At 36.3% G+C, this 25,159-nt stretch overlaps 1 protein-coding gene across 3 annotated transcripts in view; it reads right to left on the minus strand.

The window, feature by feature from the left end:
* Hecw2 (HECT, C2 and WW domain containing E3 ubiquitin protein ligase 2) overlaps nt 1–25,159 on the minus strand; it is a 365,180-nt gene that overhangs the window by 205,858 nt on the left and 134,163 nt on the right. For all 3 annotated transcript variants that reach the window (XM_058580338.1, XM_046447322.2, XM_058580339.1), the window contains exon 2: nt 3,288–3,614. In XM_058580338.1, coding sequence (XP_058436321.1) covers nt 3,288–3,579 — 292 coding nt within the window. In that variant the 5' untranslated portion in view covers nt 3,580–3,614. The remainder of the gene's footprint in view (nt 1–3,287; nt 3,615–25,159) is intronic.

The following is a 25,159-nucleotide window of genomic DNA, read 5'->3' on the forward strand; positions in this document are numbered from 1 at the left end:
ATACTAGAAAGGAAAGAGTTATGAAGTGGTAAATTTCAAAAAGTCTACATGGGATCCCCTATAGATCTTTGGCTATGGTGTGGACTGCACACACTCAAAAAGAAACTACTGAGGCTTTGCAGAAAGTCTTGGTAAGGCTTATTCTAAACCTGTCTTAACAAAGCACCAAATCAAGACCTAACAAAATCCATAGGGTACAACAAATTTGGAGGCTGCCTTCCACCAAGCTGGAAATGCTGGGAAACTACACTAGACTTTCCACAGATGCATCCCAACAAGGTGTAAACACACACCTACTCAAGCACAAGGAAATAAATCTGCCTTCTAATAATATTATTCCACAGGACTCAGAATTTTTACAACACAGTGAAAAATTAAAGATAGATGTCCAGTGTAAAATTAGAGACAGTTAGATGTGCAAACAAAGACAAAAATGGGGGAAATATCAACAGAATCTGACCCTGAGATGGCCCAGATTTTGAAATTTAGAAAACAGAGACTTTAAAGCAGCTATATCCAATTGAATTCAAAGAACTGAACAAAAATATGAACTGGATGATTTAGCATGTAAAAGAAATAAAAACTATACAAAAAATATAAATTCTACAAATGAAAAGCTAAATAACTAAAATTTAAAAACCCATGAGACTGATAACAGAATGAAGATGAAAAAGGAAAAACAAACTTGAAGAGAGATTATCAGAAATTATGAAATTTGAATATCAAAGCAAAAATTAATTGAAGGATAATGAAGTAGAGCCTCAGGTCCTTGTAGAAAAATATAAAATGATGGAATATATTTCTAATTGTAGTCTCAGAAATGTGAAAATGGACAGGAAAAAAATTGAAGAAATAATGACCAAATGTTCCCAAAATTCAACAAAAGCATTAACTTATAATAAGCTCAGAGAAATCCAACCAAGGTAAATAAAAAGAAAACCATGCCTAAGTATGTCTTCAAAATACTGAAAATGGAGATAAAGAGAAAATTTTGAAGGTAGCCAAGGGCAGGGACATGTTACATACAGGGGCACATGTAGTGATGATTTCTATGAAATGCAGAAGTCTCTTGAAATAAACTGAGGAAGAGTTAGTACTTGGAGATTTCCTTTCTTTTTTTTTTTTTTTTTTTTTTTTTTTTTGCCTTTTTTGGAACTGGGGGTTGAACCCAGGGCTTTGCGAATGCAAGGCAGATGCTTTGCCACTGAGCTACATCCCAACCCGGAGATTTATTTCTTAATTCTGCTTTCCTGTCTATATCTTTGGGTTAATTTGAGACTTACAACCCTGACCTATACGTCTTCCTCTACGAAGTAAAATACAAGAACTCTAAGATTTTGTGGCCATGGTTACTTATAGATAAGACAAATTGTACTTTGGATGCCTTAGCTCCTCCCTGATTAATTCACACAGGAAAATACAACAAGTTGGGTAGGGAATTAAAAAGAAGACACAGGAAAAAATACGAAGTAATGTGAGCCAATATCTTAATTGATTCTAGCATTTACAGATAAGGTTATTAACACAGAAAAGAAATTATGAAAGAAAAGTTAAAATTGATTATTTCCCAAAGAAATATATACAATGTATTTTTTAAAATACAACACTATTTGTAGTCTTATATTAAAAATTTTATTCATAAAATATAAAATGGGAAAAATTTTTAAAAAGCAAACAAAAAACTACGTGAAAAAATAAGTTTTATGAAGCCCAAAGAGTACAATGACATCAAAACCAAAGGAATTACTTCAAAATCCCATAAGAACTGTAAACTTTTTGTGATCATAATAATACACAAATATAATTTTTAAATCATGTATCTTCCTCACTTTGGATATATTGTTAAATGCAACTGTGGAAAATACTGAACAGTAAAGATTTTTTTCCCCTTTCTTATTGTCAAAAGAGAAAAAAACAATGATAATTCATCAATTTTTTTACTATTTAGAATTCATATTATTCAGCATGGTTAATCATTAAGAGTTATATAAGTAAATATAAACCCTGTTTTAATTTTAACCAACATAAAAATTCTCAATTCAGAAAAACAAATTTTGGTGCATATAACATTTTAAAAACTTTTTAGCAAGGTTATTTTTCATCAAACCAGAGTTTCTGATATTTGAGGCCAGATAAATCTTTGTTGTAAGGGACTCTCCTGTACATTAAAGGATGTTTAGCAGTACCTAGGGTCTTGCATCCCCCTACCCAGCTGTGGCAACCAAAAATGTCTCTGGATACTGCCAATGTCCTCTAGGGGGCAAAATTGGCCCTGTCTGAGAAGAACTTAGACATGTGTAAGAAACAGTTTTCCCCCTTATACTTATTAAAAGAAAAAGGAGGGGCCGGGGTTGTGGCTCAGTGATGGAGTGCTCAACCAGCATGTGTTAGGCACTGAGTTGGATCCTCAGCACCACATAAAAATAGATAAAAATGAGGGTATTGTGTCTATCTACAGCTAAAAAAGAATTTTTTAAGAAAATAAAGGAAAGATGACTGGCTTATAATTTACATTAAAAGCAACAATCTCTTTCTAATAAATGATCTGATGTTAACTTTGAAATGAATTTCCTTCATTTATAGAACAAGTTCTCCAACTTTGAGAAATATAGATTTTATTATTGGGTTGAATTTAGATTTTCTTTCTGGTTAGTTAGGAGGTTTTGATTTTTGCTTCCGAACAAAGCAGACTTTTTGCTTACTGGGATGCTTCATTCATCAGTCATTCATCTATGAATAACAGGTACAAATTAGCTACACAGAGCTGTGACTGCTATTATTAAAACAAACAGCAACTATTTATTTCTCAGTCATTCATCAGGATACTTTTTTCACCTAATTGATCTGAGACACATTCAAGGAATTTTGAAATACATAGACACCTTAGACCACAGATTGTTCTTAATGAAATCCAACCTTTAGAAAATGCAAGACATTTTTCATATCAGTTATCTAAGTATAGGCATCTGTCAGTTTAAAAGTGTTAATAAATATTAATAATCACGTCTTTACTAGGACGACTGATCAAGGGCAATGGGAAGTTTTAAAAAGAAAACTATAACATCTGCAGGTTCTGGCATTTAATTTGGTAGAAATGTAACCAAAAAATTCATATAAGCAAAAGTACTATTGACTCTCCTCCTGAAGAAGGAATGTTCCCAGAATGTGCTGTGTCTATTTGTGTGTGTGAATTTTCTTCCAGGAGAAAATACAGAATGGTATAATGACAGAGGGAAAAAAAACCCCATGCTCCAGAGCCACACACACGTCCATTTCCTTGTACTCACCTATATGATAAAGTCCAATCCAATCGCTGGGGTCCACCTCCTCTTTAATGTCCCAGAAGATAATGAGGTTCTGGGCTTGCCCCAGTGTGTACTCGTACATGCTGGCAGTCAAGCTGGAGCGGCTCTCAGAAGTCACCAGGTCCGTGTCGCTATTGGCTCTTTGTAGGGTCATGTTCTCGGGCATGGAGCTCTGCGCTGCAAGGCTCTGCAGGTTCTCTGGGCTCAGTGTGTACCGCATCTGGGGATTTCGACGCCGCACAAAAAGCAGATGCTCCCGGGCTGAGCTAGCCATCCTGTCTGTCTCTCTGAGGTTGGCTCCCTATAAAGCTGCAATAGACAAGCATAAAACATTAGTGCTACAATGTAAAGAATTAGGTTTAAGCTTCCCAGACATAAAAGCCTTGAAGAATATTTACTAAAATCTGAGCATGGAATAATTTTCTGCTGCCAAAATAAAACCTATTATTCTACTGTCAACTGATGATGTCAGGAATAACTTTCATAGACTGAGGTCACATGGCAGCAAAGGCTACCACACACCTGTGGCCCTGAATTTCACTTAGCACAGCTTCCTCCCAGCAGTTGAGGAAGGGATTTCTTTATCACTGCTTTTAGGTCTATCCTTTCTCGAACACTCCACCTGCAGAATGGCATCCTGTTCTCATTTTCCAGCTCCCACAAGCACGTTATTTATTTTCTGCTGCAATTAAATTTTAAAACAGCAAGACAGAAATTTCTGACACATGCTAAATACAGTTGACATACCACTGAGTATAAGTGCACTTGTTCGGTTTCCTTAGCATGAGTGTAACCCACTGAAATTGTTTTTAGGAGCTTGCTCAGATGCCACCTCTTCACTTAAACACAGGAGCATGATATTTAAACCTATAACACCCCAGACTTAACCCTCTCGATTTTTCTCAGTAGCAATTATTCTGACCCAATGCACCACATGACTGACTTAGTTGACTATTATCTCCTTCCCCCAACAAGAATGTAAACTTCAGGAAAGGAGTAAAAGGAGTAATTTATTTGTATATGTATGTGCACACTATGATGCTTGGCACACAGTAGGTGCTGAAAAACATCTGTTAAATGAACAAATGATGGAATGGTGAGCATCTTTCTCCTACATATTCCGTGGCCTTAACTTATATCTCGAGTCTCCTTTTTGAGACTGCCTCTTGCTATCTTGATTCTTTGACTGAGTTATACATTTCCACCACCTGAATTATGATAAGCTATTTCCATTAGTTCCCATTTGGCCTCCCTCTAAAGGAACAGAGACCTCCCTGTTAGGCATTCTTGTTGGGACTTAGATACCTCTTGTTGTCACTGTCCAAGACATGTACTTTCATCCAGCACATTCAAAATTCTGGCTCCCAGTGCTTTCCCTATATGTCAATGGACTCACACCATGTCACCCAAAGCCTACTGGCTTTACATAGAAGGCATGTGGTTCTCTTTTCTCTATCCCTTTTAGAACCATGTAATCCACTAATGCATTTGTAGACTAACATTTATCAGTATCCTTAGTACGTGTTGACATCTCTGATGTATTTTACTTCATTTAAAGCCAAACCTAATTGAGTCTTGGGAATTAGCAGGAGCTCCCATTTAACAGTTAGCCTTTGGGTGCAACATTTACATTACAACTAACAATCTTGGGTGTTGAGTCTAAGAAGAGGAAAAGGGAGAGCAGGTTTCCCTATGTGACCCATTTCCCCACCCATTTTACAAACACTGTAGGTGAAGAGGATCTATTTCCATTGATAGGGTTACTATACTTGCAAATCTATTTATTTGAACAATTCTGCCATCAAGTTGACTTCATGCTTTTAGTACTCTCTCGTGAATTAAAAATAACTTGGATTGATAGGCAAGCTATCCTATGTAAAAAGGAAATAAAAATGAACGGACAAGCCAATTTACCCAGTTTAATGGTACTAAATCCAGTATCCCTCTTCAAGTTAACGCTTCTCTTTTCTTATGACAACATACTCCATAACTGTTAGACAATCTCCAACCTGTGAAGCCTTAAAATACAGGTCAAATTCTAATCTACTTTCATTTTAGAGTATTCCAGCAAGCCATTATTTCTTTATAAACTCAGTGAGTCAAGTACCACATCAGCTTCAGCAAGAACTATAAATAATTAACTGCTCACACATTGCAGTCTAATAAAAAATGCAGGCTGTACATAACTAGACTACTTTCCTGAGAGAAAGAAATAGGCCAGCACCTTGATACCTCAAAACCACAATAAATGAACTATAGACAATTATTCTGCTCTAGAAAAAAGTGAAAAACACATATATGTACAGCCAAAGTGTTCTTTTAAAATGACCTTCAGCATAGTGGATAAGAGAATAAGTTCAAAGCTCAATTTCTAGATTTTGGTTAGGTCTCTATTAGTAATTCACTCTGATGGTTGATAGCTTATTTTAACCACACGCGGCTGGTGGCTTCTACACTACGCAGACAGATCCAAATGATGGACATGCCCCCGGCTTTCAAAATGGCTGATTCCCTTTGAACTCACTGCCATCAGGAAGCCCCTCAGTGTGACTAAGAAGAAAATAATCATTGAACTAGCTGTCAATGATGTGTGAATAACCGAGAAGCCCTGAATCTTTCAGAGGATTCTGTTTCTGCATTTCAGCATAAAGATGCTTCTTTAGCCAAATCTCTCACTAAAGGAACTGTATAATCCTGTTAGAAAAAAACACTCATCTGTGGGGAAGAGTTTTCTAGATAAACACTGGAGGGCAGGAGGATTGAAATGTCCCAGAAACTCTCATGGTCTCTTACAGCTTCTTTCCTTCTACTTTCAATCTGTGTAGTCTTCAAAAGCAAAAACCATGCTGTTGTGGGGCTTGTGTATGTCAGGGCCAATGAGATGAAGGAATGAAAAGACAGGGGCTACCTGAATGCTTCTTTAACACTCAGATGGCACTTACTCTAAATGATTTACAAATATGTTACTTATATGTATAAATAACCCAGTCAGACGATCTCTATATACAAAATAGAGAACCCAGGTTATTTGCAAGTCTTGTGTCCACAAATCAATATGGTACACACTTAAACTCCACCCTGACTCAATATACTCAATATATTCATCTACTACATGGAGGTGACCTGAACGTATCATGACAAATTGTTTTAAGGACTAGAAGTATCATGGGTGAAGGTGTACAGTTAAAAAATAACTATTGTCATTTTAGTAGGCAAATGATGTAATTGTTGAATTAATACATTATTTCATTTGGGGTAGCTCTAAGAGGCTGGAAAGAGGGACTCTTGGATGTGGAAGATAGGTAACAGAAAACAAATGCCAAAGACCAATGTTATATATTAAAATCACTACAAGTCCTCCCTAGGGCCAGATGACCCTGTACTTGAGAGGGAGTACAGTATATTCTTTCCTTGCTGCTCCTACTCACCAAGGCCCTTGCCTCCAAAGTCCAGAAATCAACTATATTATGTTTCACAGTCCCTTCAGCTGTAGCTCAAGAGGAATGGATTTTAGGGACAAGAAGACACCATATCCATCAGGAATCATTCAAAGAAAGAACCCAAAGACTTGGTGACAGATTGGATATAAAGGATGAAAGTGACACAGAAATTAGGATTAATTTTTGGATTTTCAATCTAGGTGATAGGAGAATCCCAGAAACATCAACAGAACTGAAGAACAATTTGGGGGGAGTTTTGAGTTAATGTGATTGATTCAAGTAAATATGTCTTGAAGACTCATCAGAGGGTAGGACCGCACAGCTGATTCATATGGGACCAGGGATAAACAAATATTCAAATAGAATATTCAATAGAAACCTTAAAGTTGATTAAAATATGCCAATGTGTCCCTAAAAGGCGCAGTTCATGGTTTTAAAACTTCTTTCAGATGTTTTACTTTTACATAAGTTGTTTCAACCTGAAAAGAAATACACCACTAGAATGAATAGATGACCAGGAGGGACTTTTATCAAAACTGCTTTGGAAACTTTAATTTTTCCCTTATAGAAAATGTAATTTTTTAGAGTTCATGTTTCCACAGCAAATAAGATCAAACTCTATTCGAAAAGTAATCTGCAAAGTTATGTAAAAGTGAGGGGGAAAAAATCAAAGCACTCTAAATTTTATAGTTAACATTGTAGTTTATAGGGACCTTAATTCAATGCAGTGCTCTCCTATGTGAAAATTGGTGCTACTCAAACAGGAAAAGAGCAGCTGTACATTTTCTCCTAACGAAACCTATGAATGCTTGATTTGCTCTTTGGTTTCATACCTATGCCTTCTGCAATAATAAAGCCAGTTTTTCTTTAGAAAATTATCCGTGTCTTTTGAACTGCTTTAGAAGTAAAGATGATGGTAACAGAAACTGACTAGTGTATACTCTATTAAATAAACTAAAACTGGTCCTTCCAAGTTCCTTAGATAATCCAGCCCTTCCACAGTAAATCTTCGCTGTGTTTCTCTCTCCCATTCTCAATGGATGCTATTTAACATGATGTCGCACTGCTTTTAAACAAAATAGCCCCCGAAAACCTAGTTCTTCTAATTATGATTAGGTTTGCACTATGTGCTCTCTCTGATAACAGACGTCTGCTTAAACAAAACCAAAAACAAAATCACTTTTCTTCCCGAGGTCAAGAGAGATTTAATTACTAAGCAAATTGTAAAATGCCACAGTGTACAACTTCATTTCTAAAACCAGCAGGTTTTGTTCAGAAGATACAGGCAGGAGCAGATGACAAATACTCTAAGCAAGTGTTTTTATTTAAAATATGTTTGCTAAAGAATCTGGAGGTGAATGTCAATTTACTAAACCTCACCTGAAGGACAAGACTAAAATATAATGTCAGAGCATTTTTGTAGACCAAGAAATGCATGCCAGACCAGATGAATAAATAATACTAATAATAGTAACTAACGTCTCTTTTAACCCTTTGAATACACACATACATACAGATACACACACACACACACACACACACACACACCTGCTCAAACTCAAAGTGCTTTTTTCAATATAAATGAGATGAACAAAGTGGGGGAAACTATATTTACAATCAGAGACACTAAAGAAAACATAATTTACTTGCCATAGCAGAGACGTGAGAATCTTGGGAGGGAGGCTAGGAATAGGAAAAACAGTGGAATGAATCAGACATAACTTTCCTATGTACATACATGAATATACCACAATGAATCTCTACATCATGTACATCCACAAGACTGAGATCCTAGTTAGAATACGATATACTCCATGATATAAACGTCACAATTGACTCTACTTTTACATATAATTAAAAAAGAACTAAAAAAAAAAGAAATTAAAGAAAAATGCTTACTTACTCTAAAACACACACACACACACACACATATACAGAGACCTGTCTCCAGCAAGGCTAGTTGGCATCTGAGATAAGGAAAGTCATCACCAAATTCTCCATGAAAGACCCTCTCCAAGGGAGTTCCCTTGTGTCTATTAAGAGAAAGCATTTACACTTAAGTGTTTATCATAGATAATCCCATCCAACTGCTTGGATTAACTGGTAAAAAAGTATGCTAGTAAAATGACTGAGAAGACCAGAAAAATTCCTTCTATACAATCTGCCACCAGAATGAGAATTGACAGAGATCCGGGTGATTGTTAGCCCCTCACTTCCTCTTCTTACATAGAAAAAGATCTATAAATAGAGAGGTCCTCCAAGCTTCCACCAGTAAGAAAAAGCATATTCTCCTCATAGTTTTACCAAATAATATATTTTGATCCGCAACATAAAAATAAACCACGTGGGCTGGGGTTTTAGCTCAGTGGTAGAGTGCTTGCCTCACATATAGAAGGCACTGGGTTCGATCCTCAGCACCACATAAAAATAAAATAAAGATAATGTGGGGCTGGGGTTTTAGCTCAGTGGTAGAGTTCTTGCCTCACACACATGAGGCTCTCAGTTCAATCCTCAGCAAGACATTAAAAATAAATAAATAAATAAAAATAAAGATACTATGTCCATCTACAACTAAAAAAAAATTTAAAAAAAACACTTGGAAAAGGGATATAGACAAATAATCTTAAATTCCAAAAAGTGTTAATTTTAAAGACTAAGTTTCACAGTGCTTTTAGGATGTTGATTGAGCATGAAATCACTGAATATACAAATTATAGTAACTAGGAAAATAATTAGTATTTAATTTAACTCTTCAGCTTTTTTAATTTAATAAGGTTTTTAATTCAATTCAACATTTTTGCGGACAGCAATAAATTATTCACAAAAGAAAAAATGCACATCAATAACTGTATACCAAAAACAAAATAAAAATAAGACATAATTTTTGTGCCTTAAAACTTTAAATAATAATGGAAGGCAAAAATAAATAAATAAACAAAATAAAAAAATAATTGAATGCAAGTGAAAATGCAGGAAATGGGAACTCATATAGTGTTGAGAGGACAATTTTACAAAACTCTCTGGAGTCTTGGATATGCTCATGCCCTCAGAGCCAGTGATTTGCTTCCAGAGCAAAAGGCAGCAATGTTCATCACAACATTATTTCAAACAGACAATATGTCAAAAGAAAATAACTTTCAAACAATGGAAGAACAGCTAGATTATGGCATAGGTACACTATCGATAACATGAAGCCATGTGAAGTATATTATATTTCTTAACACGTGACACGGGAACTTGTTCACCAGAACATAATGTTAAGTATCAACAAATACTGTTATATATACAATAGAATTAAATTGTCTTAAGAGGACACTTTTTCAGTAGTCTTAGATGAGGAAACTGAAAATATTTTTTTCTCTTGATACTCCTTTTCTGAAATTTTCAACAAATTATATGTATATAACCAGAAAAGTTATTAAAAACACACCTTTGATATGAAAGGATAATTCAAATTATTCATTGCAACAAATAGTTATCTTTCAGGAATTATTAGTTTATGTAAAAAAAAAAAAAAGAAAAAAAAACTCCCCTGATAAATTAAAGAAAGGGAATTTACTAGAAGGATATTGGGTCACTTACAGAATCAAAATAACTGGGGAAAAAATAAGCCAAAGCAGCTCTTGGGTCACAGGAGCCCCCAGCATCAATCCACCTACACATTTATCCTCTCCCTCATTGCTTAGGACAGACTCCTGGGAGACTGAATCCAAGGACCTGTGGGGAAGAGGAGAAGGGATCCAGATGGATAGTGACCAAACTGAAGATAGCTGGAGAAAAGAGATTCCTCAAAGTGAAGTAAGCTAGTAAAAAGGGAGGAAGTCAGTTGTTTAGATGAATAGAAAATTAATACTGAACAAAATTTTTTTTTAAAAAAAAAAGAACCTACAAAAACGCCAACTCCAAAATTACATGTCCTTTAATATGTAACAGGAGAAGAGAGGACACCGGGATGGGAAGAAGAAAGGCAGCATCTCTATCTCCTTAACCTCGATGGTTAAGGATAGACTGTCACTACCCATACTGAAATGATATCAAATAACATAGGTGTCATTTTTACCATTAATCTATACCATTAATATGGCATTAAATTAAGAAGAGAAGACTTCAAGAAATATTTTTAAATGGCATGCTAGATTAGGAAAATGAAAACCAAAATGTCACATACTTTCATTACCTTTTAAAAATTCAAACCTACTTTTCAGTAAATACACATGGAGTTTTGTACTATATAAAAGGGAGGAAGAGAGGGAGGGAGGAAGGAAGGACAGAAGAGAATTTGCTTAATATCTACAACTTCTCGTGGTCTGCTTGTTTATTAAAAAATACTGGTGGTTTGTGTGGTAGAAGCAAAATCAATTCATCTTAAACTCAGCCCTTTTGAAAGATATTAAATGCTTATTCTTCACACAAAACATAAGCTCCTAGTACTGGTTGTTAAAAACTACTACGAAAGAACAACTGTATTTAAATGCAATTGTTTATTCCATAAAATACTAGAGGTCATAGCTTTAAACACTAGTAATTCTATCATGTACTCTAAAGTGCAGAGAACACATTTTTTAAAATGTAATTCTCTCTTTCCATTCCCATGGCCACAACAGACTAATTAAACTTGCATCACTTCAGACCTAGATTATCTCAACAGGTTGTTCTGACCCTAATATTTACCCCAGTCAATCCATCTACTCCCTCCTGACAGCACTTTTTCAATGACAACCTTTGAAATCTAGGAAATAACACAATTAAAGGACCATGATGTATGTAAACAAAGGAGTGAGGCGGGGACCAAATTCAGGTAGGGTAAGCAGGGCAGGATTCTCACAGGCATGACCTGACTCAGCTGCTCCCTGGAGTTAGCAAGCTGTTGAATAGTCCAGGTAAGGGTGAAGATGACACACATTTGAGTGGTGGCTCTGGGGCTGGAAGAGAGAGCAGAATGGGGATTTTCCAGTGGTACCATACAAATTGTCTCCATGCAAGCTTCTCTCTTCTGCTGCCCTTGAAAATACTTAGCACACTGAGCATTAGCCAGGCCATTCTTTCCTCCTACTCCAACTCTAAGAGCTAAGGAACTATGCTCTGAAGAACATTCAGTCAGAATTTAACATTCTTACTTCTAAGTCACCAGTAGCCCTCTTATATCATTCATCTCACCTGCACTTCCCAATGAGTTATAGTCTCATTATGAATCATCATGTCTTCTCTTGCCAGATGATAAGCTCTTTGAGGACAAATTACTGTTACATATTTCTCTTACATATTATATCCTCTGCAAATAGTGTTTTTCAAATGAGTGAGTGGATGGGGCTAATTTCTACTAGAAAATAGTGCAAAATAACCAATTCAAGAGTTTGAATAAATGCTCACTTTTTCTTAGCATTAGTCACATTTGCCATCTGAAAAATATTTTTTTTTTTTATAAAATACCTACTGTGTTTTGAAAAGGCCCCTACTGCACCAGAGAAAGAAATAAAAATCAAGTTTCATGGAAAGAAACTGCCCTTGATACTACAAGGTCAAAGTGCAAAAGTCAGCAAAAGTTAATTACAGAAAATGATCAGCAGGGGCTGGAGTAGCTAAGAAAAGCCTACTGAGAAAACTTGAGCTAGACCTAAAGAAATATAAAGAAGCCAGGAACATATGGCATGCCAAAGAAGGAATCCAACTAAAAAGTGTCAAAAGGCAGAAATTAGCTTTCTCTGCCTTCAGTCTGGTCCAAGCTACTATCATTTCCTCTGAATTAACAATTGCCTCCTTCCTACTTCCATATTGTATTTCTTGCTCTCTAGTCTCAACAAAGCATGGACAGTGATCCTGTTCAAATATAAGTCAGAACTGTTGTTCTCTATCCAAAATCCTCCAGTGCCCTCCCATCTCACTCAAAAATTAAAAAAAAAAAAAAGCCAAAATCCTCACATCCTCTCAATGGTCTACAAAGCCCCACATGATCTGGCCCCAAGTCTTCTCTGATCTCCTTTGCTGCTCCCAGATTGCTCTAGCCACATTCTACCTCAGGGTTTTTGCATGTGCCATTCCCTCTGCTCATCTCTTCAGAATCCACATAGTTTGCTGTGTTACTTCAGGATTTCACTATATGGCACCCTCTCAGTGGGACCTTCTCTGACCACCCTATGGAAAATTCTAATTGCTTCAACCCTACCAACCCCCTTTGTCCGTTTTATTTTTCCTCCATAGTACTTTTCATATTCTAATGGACAGCATAACATATTAGTTTGTTTACTGTCTCTCCCCACTGGAATGTATGCTTCATGAAGAAGTGGAAATGACAGACATCACCTCTAAGACAGCTACTACTTACATGGTTTCCTCATTAGAATGACTAGAACACTGTTCCATTCAATTAAGTCATGAATTTTGTTTTTAACTTTACAAATGATTTGACACAATGGTAAGATTCATTATTGATTTCACTAGTGGAGTGGAGTGATTTTGAGTACAGGTTAGAAACATACAGGTTAAAATTCAAAGTCTGAGATTACCAACCTATGCTTATCATTATGACAGAGGTTAACAAAAGGTGTATTAAGCAGGGCAGGGAGGGACAGCACTGGAATCAAACAATAAGGAATGATCACATGAGGGAAGGAAGTTACATGTATGTCACAAAATCTGAGAGCCATACCTGCCTGTTTATATAAATAATAGTTACCCAATGCTGAAAACATGTGATGCACTGTCCTACTCCAGGAATACAACAACCAGAGCCCATTCTCAAGGAAGTTACTAGACTAGAAAAAGAATGAATGCTGTTAATTAATGATTAATAAATTCCCAGTTCATGAGATTCCCAATGACAAAGAGGACATCTGGGAGAACTAAAAATAAATAAATAAATAAACAAACAAACATGAATCATCAAGCGGATGAAGAAATGGTTCTTTTCAGTATTATGATCCTGCTTATTGACTACCAACATAATAGTATATTTTTTTATTTTTTTATTTAAAAATCCCTTTTTACCTAAGTATTCATTGCCAGTTCCATTATACTGGGGGATAAAGACAAAACCAAAGAATATCACGAAATAACAAACTGAAGATTTAAAATTAATTCCCGTTTAACCTTTCTCCCACACAATAACAGAGTCCATCCTTGCCAGTCACATCTCTGTCAAATGTCCCAACAATAAATTGATTGCAAAGAGAAACTTCATCAACTGCTAAAAGATTCAGAAATTTATAAAAGTCAATAATAAGAATTTAAATCAGGCAAAAACACCAAGAAACAAGGACCTGGCAAAGTCAGAATAATTGACAACCAAGCGAGGAAGAAAATAACAATAATTTGAATACCATAGGATTGAATGAAGCAATGAGAAGGTCAATAGAGCCCTGGGGTTGTTTTTGAAATGTGACTTTCTTTATAATTGTGATGAGAAAGTCAAATATCCTATTGTGTTATCATACAATTTCCTTGAAAACAATTAACTCCTTCAACTCTCCAAAAATTTCTACACTTCACTTGTTGTTTGTTTCTTCTAATAATTAAGTCATTTATGATTATAATCTAAATTTTGTTAAACAATCGTTTGAATTTTTAGTTTGTCAAACAAAAATTCCCCGCTATTTACTTATAAAATTTGGCTTCCCAATGTAAATGTATTCTCTTTGAGAGGTCTGCTTTTCTGGTATCTTCTACCTCCATGTTATCTCCACATGGTGCTACTAAGCTTAGATTTGATTTCCAGATGAAGCTAGCGGGCCTTAGCTGAGACCAGTTTTTAGGTCATTAAATTTCACTGCATTTCCTAGATGCCAGGGCTTCTTGTGGCTTCCATAGGTCCCAGGATTTGATTAGGTTACCAAAGCTACATCGTACATGTCTTAGTCTGTTTTCTGTTGCTATAACAAAATACCTGAGACTTGGAAATTAATTTTAAAAAATAGTCATTTATTTGACTCATGGTTCTATAAACAGGGAAATCCAAAAGCAAAGCGCCAGCATGTGCCTGGCTGCTAGGGAGGGCCTTCTTGCTACATAATAATAACATGGCAGAGAGATTCACATGATGAGATACAGCAAGTGTGCTAGCTCAGATCTCTCTTCCTCTTATTACAAAGTCACTAATGTCATCATTAGGGTCCCATCCTCAAGATATCATTTAATCCTAATTACCTCCCAAAGGCCTCATCTCCCCATACCACCAACAATTGGGATTAAGTTTCCAATTCATGAACTTTGGGAGACACATGAAAATTATAACATCATGTCACCTTGGTTTAACCTAGTTTCCCTAACTTTGGAGATAAAGAATATCAACTATTTAGAGATTTTTAAAGTCAGTATCTTAAATATAGGAGTCAAGGAGCTTCCCACTGCCAACATAAAGTTCCTAAACTCCTGATTTGCTCTGTTGCATTTCCACACTTTCTCATTCCCATTTTTGGTCTACCTACTGGGAGTTTTGCAGACATAGACAGTAAATATTTATCTACTTGTTGTGAGTCATAGATTTATCTTAAATCAACTTTGTAAGCCCATAATAGCAATTTCCCGCCCTCAAGACAATCTTGATAGACCTGGCGACTGATTGATGAGCAAGCATAAAAAAGGGACCCAGCGCAGGCTTTGCAGATGGGAGTCCTTCCAGAAGCACTCCATAAAAATCATCTTCTCCCTGCCCTTTCCTTTTTATCTACCCATTTTTAATAAGAATAATGACTCTTTGAGTCAAGTATGCCAAGTACATGAACACTTTGTTAAAGCAAAACTCTTGCAACCGAAAATTTTCTGAAATAAATGGATTTATTGAGCTGGCCTACATGTAGCCCAATGCTTAATCCTTGGATCAAATTCCTGCAACTACCAGCATCAGGATTAGGGAGGAGCTGGGAAATGTCTGCTGGAGCAGAGTTTAGGGCATTTATTCTACCATGAAAATTTGGGGAAGGAAAACGAATTGTTTATAGGGAATCCACATTGGTTGTAGATAAGAGAGGTGCAATTATGGAAAACAGGAAGAGCTCTGGAATAGAAGGGTGGTCCACAGGAAAAGTAATGGTTGCTTCTAAATGGGTTTGGGGTTGATAGTTCAGAAAGTTTACATGTAACCAGAGTGCAGTGGCCCTAGGGTAGTGGGCTATGATGGAATTCAGTCAGGGATTCAACATACATTCAGAAACACACACACACACACACACACACACAAAAAAAAAACTAGTTTTCTTGGTTTCACCCTCAGCTGTTAACTGATTAACTTCCTTTATCTCTTCCTCTCCCCATCCTCCAGCTCTTGTCATTAAATTTAGGACATCTCAGAAGTTTTCTTTTACGACTTTATGCAGAGAAATCCTGCAGGGACCTGATAAGTGAAGGTCTTCCATGTAGGTTTCCGTGGCACTCCAGTATGGGTTAAAGGAAAACAGTGATGGCCCCTTAGCCTAAAGATTTGGCCAAGAAGAACAGGAAACTGGTGCTTCCTGCCTAAAGCTTCCTCCTACCCCAATATTCTGATGCACACAACTAATCCTCAGGTATCTTAATAGTTCTCCAGCTAACTACAGGTAATATGTTCTTATACAAAGCAACGTGGCCAATCTCCACCTCTCCCCCTTCCCACCAGTTTGGTCCAGTGCCTACTGCAGCAGCAGAAATCTGTAACTGTTCATTGAATGTGGAACAAATGAGAACACATGGATGTAGCAAGGTTTGAAGTCAAATGAATGATTAATATAGAATCCTTGCAGAATAATGATAAAAGTATTTTAATTGGGTTATATTTCAGGCAAAGCTATAAAACTATAAGTAAAATTGGTAATTTCTTTTTAAAGAGGCTGAAAAGATTCCATTTGTTTCAATGAATTAAATTATATTTTAAATCATTCAATGTACAGAAATTGGATTCCTGCTCCCAAATTCAATGTACTATAAGAACTTGCATTTTAATTATTAATAAATCAAAATGTACTCAAAGGAAGAAATCCATTGAGTTTATAAATGAAATTAAATATTTATTTTTGCTTAGAAAGCTGCACTATTAAAATTAGAAAAATATCATAATCTTAATAGTCATTCCAAACAAATTAAAATCTCATTAAGTTGCAAACAAGATTTAACTGTTTGCAATGAGGGAAAAAACCATTACCTCATTAATCCATGTTTTCATTTAAAGGATTGCAGCATAAGACCAGAACCTACCCTCTGTAATGGCGAGTCCTTCTGTCATAAAGCATGGGTGACTGGGATTAAGAAGAGAGTTGGAATCATGCATTTTAGCACTCCTCTTCTCCTCTAAGAGGAAAGTGTTCCCCTCCCTGCCGTCCAGAGGTATGAGGGCCTTGGGAAACAGCCAGGCTGAAGACCCGAGAGATGCTGTGAGCATCCCTCCAGCCTCAACCCAGTGTACCTGGGACAAGGCCCACCCTGGGCTCTTCCAATACTTGGCTCTCTTTGCACAGGGAAGGTTTGGGTTATGTTTGTGTCACAGTTTTAAAGAATTTTTTATAATACACTAGATAAGTCCAAAAGCCTCATACACAAAACTGAGATAAGGGGTGAAATAAGAAGGGAAGAATTTGAGTTGACCTATAATACATGGTGATTAGCCAGAGAGGGACAGAGGAAGAAAGATAGAAGAAAAAACTGTGGGGACAAGGTATGGACAGCATTGTTCCCCACCCTAGGAGATTAGGGTGAGGAAGAAGGAAAATGGAAGAGGAATATGACAACACAGAACATGTTAAATTACTATTGTCTAGATTCCAATCCAAATCCACTAATCATAACACACCCATGGAGCAGAGCCCAAACATCATATTTTTAACATGTTCCCCAGCTGAGGCTGATGAAAGCTGAAACTTGCAAACTGCTGACCTAAGAATTCATTAGGTAATATCTATATAAAGCTCCAAGAAAGACCAAATAACTGATTCTATCTCCTTAGGTATATCCAAATTTGTTCAACTGATTTAAAAAGAACCAAGAAATTAATAGAAAGACTTCCGTCTTCCTAAAAATTTTAAAATTCTATTGCCCATAAAATTTAAAGGGACATAATTATTTAAACTTAGTGAAAATTTAAACTCACCAGATTTTATTTATTTGTTAAAAAGATGCATGGAAAAATCCAGTATTATATTCAACAAAATGAAAAATGCCAAGGAGGACTGCTAGGAAAAATAAGAAAGCCACAGGCGAAGTTTATACTCAGAACTCAGGCCATTCACTTGTGCTCAGACACTAGATACAGGTCACCAACTTGTCTCTTAGTTTCTGACATCCCAACAACAGTTACTAGACACAGGCCTATTCCACAAACACAAACAATGTCCTGGTAAGGAGTCCTGATAAAAATGTTCTCCTCTTAGTCTTCATGATGTATGAAGTACATTCATTCATACGTTCTTACATGTACATTAAGTAGCATTATTGTGTTACCATCTTTGTGATATCGACAATAGCACCAATTGGCTTTACTCCAATAGCACCAATTCCAGGACTTACATACAGAATAATGGCCACATATGGCTTTTCCCCACAGTCAGGTCTAGGTTTCACATTTTTGAAGTTGTTTTGTCACCATGTCGCCCAGGCTGGCCTTAAACTGGGGATCTTTCTATCTCAACCTCCAGAGTAGCTAGACTTTACACTTTTTAAATCAACTTTTTGTGAATATAATTTCTTACAATGAGTTTCTTATAAGAATTTTAGAGCAGAAAGTTCAAGATAATGTCCTCATAAATCTAATCTTGAATATTTGACATGTGACTAAGATTTCAGCCTTTTATGAACATGAAGGAAACAGACCAGCATGTGTGCTCATTCAAAAGGCTACTCCTCTCTGCATGCAGATTAGTGGTGGGAGCATTCTTGGGCAAGATCTTCCTCAGAAAACAATTCTGGGCTTTGTCCAGATGAGTGTCAGATACCAAAGCTCTAAGGAAAACACAGGGACCTATAAATTAGCTTCATTTACTTTCAGAACATGGCTTATCAGGCGGTTACTGCCCTGTGAGATAATCCTGATTTTAGCAAGTCAATTCCAGGACTAGGAAAATAAAAACAAATGAGGGCTGGGGGTATAAATCACTGTTAAGAGTGCTTTCCTAGCATGTGTAAGGCCCTAGGTTCAATCCTCAGTACTGCAAAAATAAATAAATGAAAAAAAAAAAGTAAGAATAGGTGTTGGGATTGTAGCTCTATGGTGAAGCACTTGCCTAGTATGTGTGAGGCACTGAGTTTGAGCCTCAGCATGACATAATAATAAATAAATTAAATAAAGGTACTTATAACTTAAAGTAAAATAAGTAAGACTAAGCCCATCCACAAGGACCAGGGAGAATCTGTGATAAAATTGTGGCCTCCAGCAAAACTAGCATATTTTGGGGAGATTTGCTTTTTATAATGAGGTCTGTTGTACATTATGCATATAGGCAAGTCAGCAAGACCTTGATGTGTCTTTATTCTGACTTTATAGACCATGTAAGCAAGTTAATCCTCTCACATAGAAGGAGGAAATCATTGCTCTTGGAAAAAACCAACCATTGTTTAGTTGAAAGATCTCTTATCACCTAGGATTTGGGGTTCTGGATTAAGGGTGATGCTAAAATCTGTCAGACAATTGATTACTTCTAAAGAAGACTTTAAAAGAATGCAGCTGACTAAACTAGCTTGAAGCAAGGGTCTGAATGCAAAAGGAACCAACTAAAGTACTTCAAACCCCAGGTGAGTGTGCCCTGGAGAACAGGCTGTAGGAAGTTTTATATCAAGCTTTTCCCCACAGTCAGGTGTAGGTTTCACATTTTTGAAGTTGTTTTGTCACCATGTTGCCCAGGACTGGGGGGGGGGGGGGAGTATTCTCATCAGGACCCACGTAGATGATCCTGAGAGAAACATTCTGACTGACAAAAGATTTCTGATTTTAATGACATTTGTGGATTTTAAATGCAACTTAAAATATTATCTGCTTTAAGGTTTAGTGCTAACTTACATTAATTTGAATTCTATTTTTATATACATTATATTGCAGACAAGTCATGTTTTAATCAAGATGCTCAGGTCAACTAGGATGGGGACTGCAGTTTAGAGATAATCTAAAGCTCATGTGCCCTGCCAGATTACAGCACACCTAGGTTTATGGAGCACCTTTGGAGGAGGGAATAATGACTCTTGGAAGCTAAAGCTTTAAAAACAAAATTATAACTCAAAGTTTCATGAAAAACTACATATAAGATTGCTTCATATTCAGAAAGCATGAAGCCAAGTTAAAATTTGCCAATCTGATTTTATCACAAAATAAGAATTGGGGGACAGGGAAAGAAATACATTTATAGGGTGTTTTCCCTGGTGTAAAAATAACACACACCCACTATGAAATTTCAAAAATAGAAGAGAAAAGATAAAGAAGAATCTAAATATCACCCATAAGGCTAGCACCCAGAGATGACAGCCCACAGCATTTTGGTCTATAAATACACACGTAGCTACTTAGATGTATAGATAAGATGAGATCATACTACAGAACAAAACTGTTTTTGTAGCCTGCTTTTCACACAAATGCAATACAAGCATTCATGTTAATAAACAAAGAAGTGTATCATTCTTTTTCATAGCCATTAACTTTACATTATATGGTACAGCACAATTTAAACAATTCCCTAAAGATATGGTTATTTAGATTATTGCTACAAATTGTGCTGCAAACACATCCTCACACTTTCATTATTGCACGTGTGCCTGATTATTTCCTTAGGATAAGTTCTTAGACTTGGAACTGTAGGATCCTAAGCTATTGACCAGTTTTCCTAGACTGTTTTTTTTTTAGAAAAGAGGCACAGTAGCATTCCCCACCTCAGCAGTACAGAAGAGGGGGCTATATTCTTCCTGATACCTTCCTCAATGCTGAATGTTTTCCTTCTTTAGGGGCCATTGATAAAGTAGTAGTTTCTAGTGCTAGAAGCCATGGGTAGGTTCAAATTCTACCTCTGCCTGAACTAATTCTGTAACCTCTGGAAGGACATTTAAAGTTTTCTGCAGATTTCTATAAAACAGGGTTTGTATCATTGCATCTACCTGAAAGGGTAATTATGAGAATTAAATGAGTCAGTAAAATACCTGACACAATAAGCACTTTTATTGCATTAGATGGTGTTTGCCTGAAAGGTAAAAACAAATTTCCTTTCTTTTGGTTTAATTTACATTTATTTGATTCTTTCTGGGATTGCAGACCCTATTATTTAGATTTTTCCCTATTTTATTGGTGCTTTATATTTATACATAATAGTGGGATTTACTGTTACATATTTACACATATACACAATATAACAATCCTTTTACTCAATTTTTATTAGCCATTTTCATTTCCTAGGCCTATTTCTTAATCACAAGTAATTGTCTTTCTGACTTATTTTTCTAAGATAAATTCATGGATTAGAACTTCTAAAACAAAAGAGAGTAACACTAGTAGTAGTTATAAATCATCATTATCTCATTTATGACTTTATAAAAGCATTTTAAATATTTCAAATTTCAAATTACATAATGTGATAGTATAGACAACTTCTATTTTTTTTATAATGTGTCCTTTAAATACAAATCCTGTATTGTTTCCAAATTGTGGTGTTCTCTTTGGGGGAAAATTACCTCAATATTTTAATTTAAACAATCTTTTTTTCACACTGGGAAAAAGGGTAAAATTTTAAAGTATTATACTACCAATTTACAAGGTAAAAAGAATAGTATATTTTGTCCAATGACCCAAAATCAATTATTCTTAAGTAAATGTATCATAAGTAAGAGGGAAAAAAGGGCTGGGGATGTGGCTCAAGAGGTAGCGTGCTTGCCTGGCATGAGTGCGGCCCGGGTTCGAGGTTCGAACCTCAGCACCACAAACAAAGATGTTGTATCCGCTGAAAACTAAAAAATAAATATTAAAAAAAATTCTCTCTCTCTCTCTCTCTCTCTCTCTCTCTCTCTCTCTCTCTTAAAAAAAGAAAAAAAAAATTAGACCACCATTTGAAACCAAACTATTGAGCCTTTCAACTTTAAAGGATATACTTTGGTCTAGTACTTTTGATTCCCTGTATTTTCATCCTAAAATAGCATATAAATTTCAGAAGAAAGACTCCATTTCTCAAAATGATCCCTATAATCCCAAGCCCTGAGAAGGAATATGAATTATTTCTACATATGAAAGTCTTTAGTACAAATCAGGCCCCTAATTGCTAATTCTCAAAATGAGGGATAGTGAAGTCACAAAATATTTAAATATTGTTTTTAGTTAAAAAATTATATTAAAACTCTATAATAAATCAAATATTCTCAAAGATCTTTCCGTAACCATCACAAAATGCATGATTGCCTGAAGTTATAAATCTAAAGGCAAAACTATAAATCAGAATAAGAACATATTTACTGACCACTTAAAATGAGCCAGATCCTAAGGATGATGTATGTATCTCCTACCACCAATTTACTTTATCCCAGCAAGGAAAATATTACCACACCACTGGCTCCCACTGCCTTTGCCACACAGTCTTTCAAACACCCTTTCAATTAAGAGAATGCAAATGGCACTGTGGGAGTCATGACTGACCATTTGTCCTCTGAAGAAAGGTGGGGGAAACTTCAGGTGTCAGGCACAGCAGACACAGTTTAGACTTGGGCTGGCTAAAGATTATTGAGAGGTCACTGCAGTCAGCAAATAAGAGTAACCATATACCAGCATGGTGATAGGGGACAAGGAACAATGACACTCAAGAATGACCAGATTGACCAGATGGTCTTCCTATTTATTGCCCTTGTGGGACACTTTCCTTGAATAAGGGTGAGCGTGGCTAAGAAACTGGAATTACTCCTCTACAGAATGTCCAGAATGTCAAATGATGGAAATGTACTGGATAAACACACGAATTCGATAAAATTAGCCCTCAGAGCACTTATAGAGCTTTTCAATAAAAGATGCTGCAAATTCAAGCAATCCAGTTTTCTTTGTTCTTTAATACACCAAATGTCTGCTATATGTACGAACTATTCACTTGAAGAGCCAAAAGATTCCAAATAATAGGCTTCCTATTCCTATATCAAGTTCTAAGTACCGAAAGGATATCTAAAGTAAGCCTAAAAAAAATAGAAAATATCTGAAAAAGAACCAGTAGTGCTTACTGAGTGGAAGGCATAAAATTAAGATAAATGTTGAGCTGCAGACATGCTTCAGAGAGACATTAGATACATCAGTCTCTGCTCTGATGTCATATAGATTTTATCATGTCATGTATCAACGTCTTCCTATTGCTTCACTTTTTCACAGAATTTGAGGATGAAAAGAGCCCTCAGATAGAATCTAGCCTAGTCCATTAGTTTATGAATGACACCACTGTCTCACTTTCTCAGTGCTGGATGACTTTTTCCAAGGTCAAGCACCTTGTAAGCAATGGTCCTAGAATCAGGACTTAGATTCCTTAATTACATGCCCCACACAATGGTATTTTATATCTCCACTATATTCTGGTACAAAATTATCTTACAGAGTTGCTCAACATATTATCATGTGAAATCTTTGGAAAGATTTTCTTTTTAAAAAATTATACTTTTTAAGAATGTGTAGATTTCTCAGATATTTACCTACAGAATAGTACTTTCTACAAACTAGGTCAGAAAATCCAGAAATACTAGAAATTATCTCAACCTGTGTGCAGCATTGCTCCACTCCTGATTTCTACTAACTGTGACCATATATAGGTTGCCAAATCACACTGGTCCTTGATTTTCTCACCTATAAAAATGAAGTGGGCTGTATGATCTTCAAGATAACTCCAGCTCTATAAATTTTGTGTCAATGATTCATTTGCAAATCAATATGATCATGTCTCCACTTCTGTTCTCTTTTCCATTACAGAACACTCAACTCCACTGTTACCATGAAACCTAGAAAGGCCAAATACAGAAGCTTTCTCTACTTAAGAAATACGACAAAATACGCCAAGGTGGCATATCTTTATGGTGTTATCTTATTCCAAGGTGTTTATCTTTAAACAATGTAGTATTTGATCCAAATCAAAAATCAGCAGGGACAGTAGCCACAATTCTTAAAAGCCACCATGGTCCAACAAACTGGGAACTACCTCTCTTTCCCAATCCTTCCACAGGGCCTTATATACTATGCCTGAATTGCCCAGGCTCTGACAATGAAAAGGTTTTACAATGCTTGGAATATCTGGCTTTAACTGTTAATTCACATGCACGTGCACACACACGTACATGCACATATATCTCTGCTCTCGGGATGAAAATCTGTGACTTGGCATTTCTGGGTAATGTCAATTGAGGCACCTCACATAAAACTCTCAAAAGCCCCAGATGGGAAACTAAAACCAGATGATAAAATTGACAAGTTTTGTAAACCAACTGACCTAATAACCATATATGCAGATGACTAATTAACTACTAGCTGCTTATTCAGCATTTACGATATGTCTAGTACTGTGTTAGGCACTGCAGAGTATACAGACAAAGGAATAATTTAGTCCATGTTCTCTGATTACTTACAGTCCAGTTGGGGAGAGAACATTTTTGGGGAAAAAAAAACAGTCTAACATTGCAAATAAGTAAATGTTATTCTGCACATGGTGATGGAGGAGTTCAGAGAAAAAGAGGGCCAATTCTGTTCAGATTAGACAGGGAAGGCATCCCTGAGATAACAAGACTGAGTTGAGCTGAGTCTTACAGCTAGAGAAGACAGCTGGGCAAGACAAGAGATGTTCTGGGCTGGGAGGAACATAGGAGTGGGTTTAGAAACCCAAGGAGGCTTTAGCACAAAAAGAAAACAGTTCAAGGGGGAAAGTCCAGCTTAGAGTATTAGAGAATAAAGGACTAGATTGGGGTCTGAAGAAAAACTAAGTTGTAGAAGTACAGAGAAGGCCAGAGGAGGAAAATCTGCCAGCAAGAAGAGGAGGCAGCCTTGACCCATTAGGAAGCAGGAACCACTCACAAGTGTTTGAAAGAACTCAAAAGAGGGAGGATTCAATATTCGATCTAATTAAAAGACCACCTCATCTACAAATCATAAGAAATTATTTCAAATAAAATAAATATTGGACTAAATTGAATAATTATACAACAAAACACAGGGACCCACTTATCTCCAAAATGTAAGAGAAAGACCTGGAAGGCATGTCCAGTCAGGGTCCACAGGCCCATCTCTCGGGCTCTCCCTTGCCCCAGAGCAGAAGAAGCAGAACCAAAGCTGCAGATACTCTCTTTCTTGGAGTGAGGGTGTGGCAATGGATAAACACCAAATATTTACACTGCAGGCCTGTCATTTCAAGGGCTTCCTAGAATGCCACCAGGCCTCAGGCAAACCCCTGATCATACTCATCTAGAGATTCCTAAATGGACTTGCCACAACCACACAGTCCAGTCGAATGAATAAGATAGGAAAGTATTCTGAGGCAA

This window comes from Marmota monax, unplaced genomic scaffold (assembly GCF_021218885.2).
Source record: "Marmota monax isolate L192 unplaced genomic scaffold, Marmota_monax_Labrador192_F-V1.1 WCK01_AAM20220418_F8-fsc00007, whole genome shotgun sequence".
In the NCBI taxonomy this organism is placed as follows: domain Eukaryota; kingdom Metazoa; phylum Chordata; class Mammalia; order Rodentia; family Sciuridae; genus Marmota; species Marmota monax.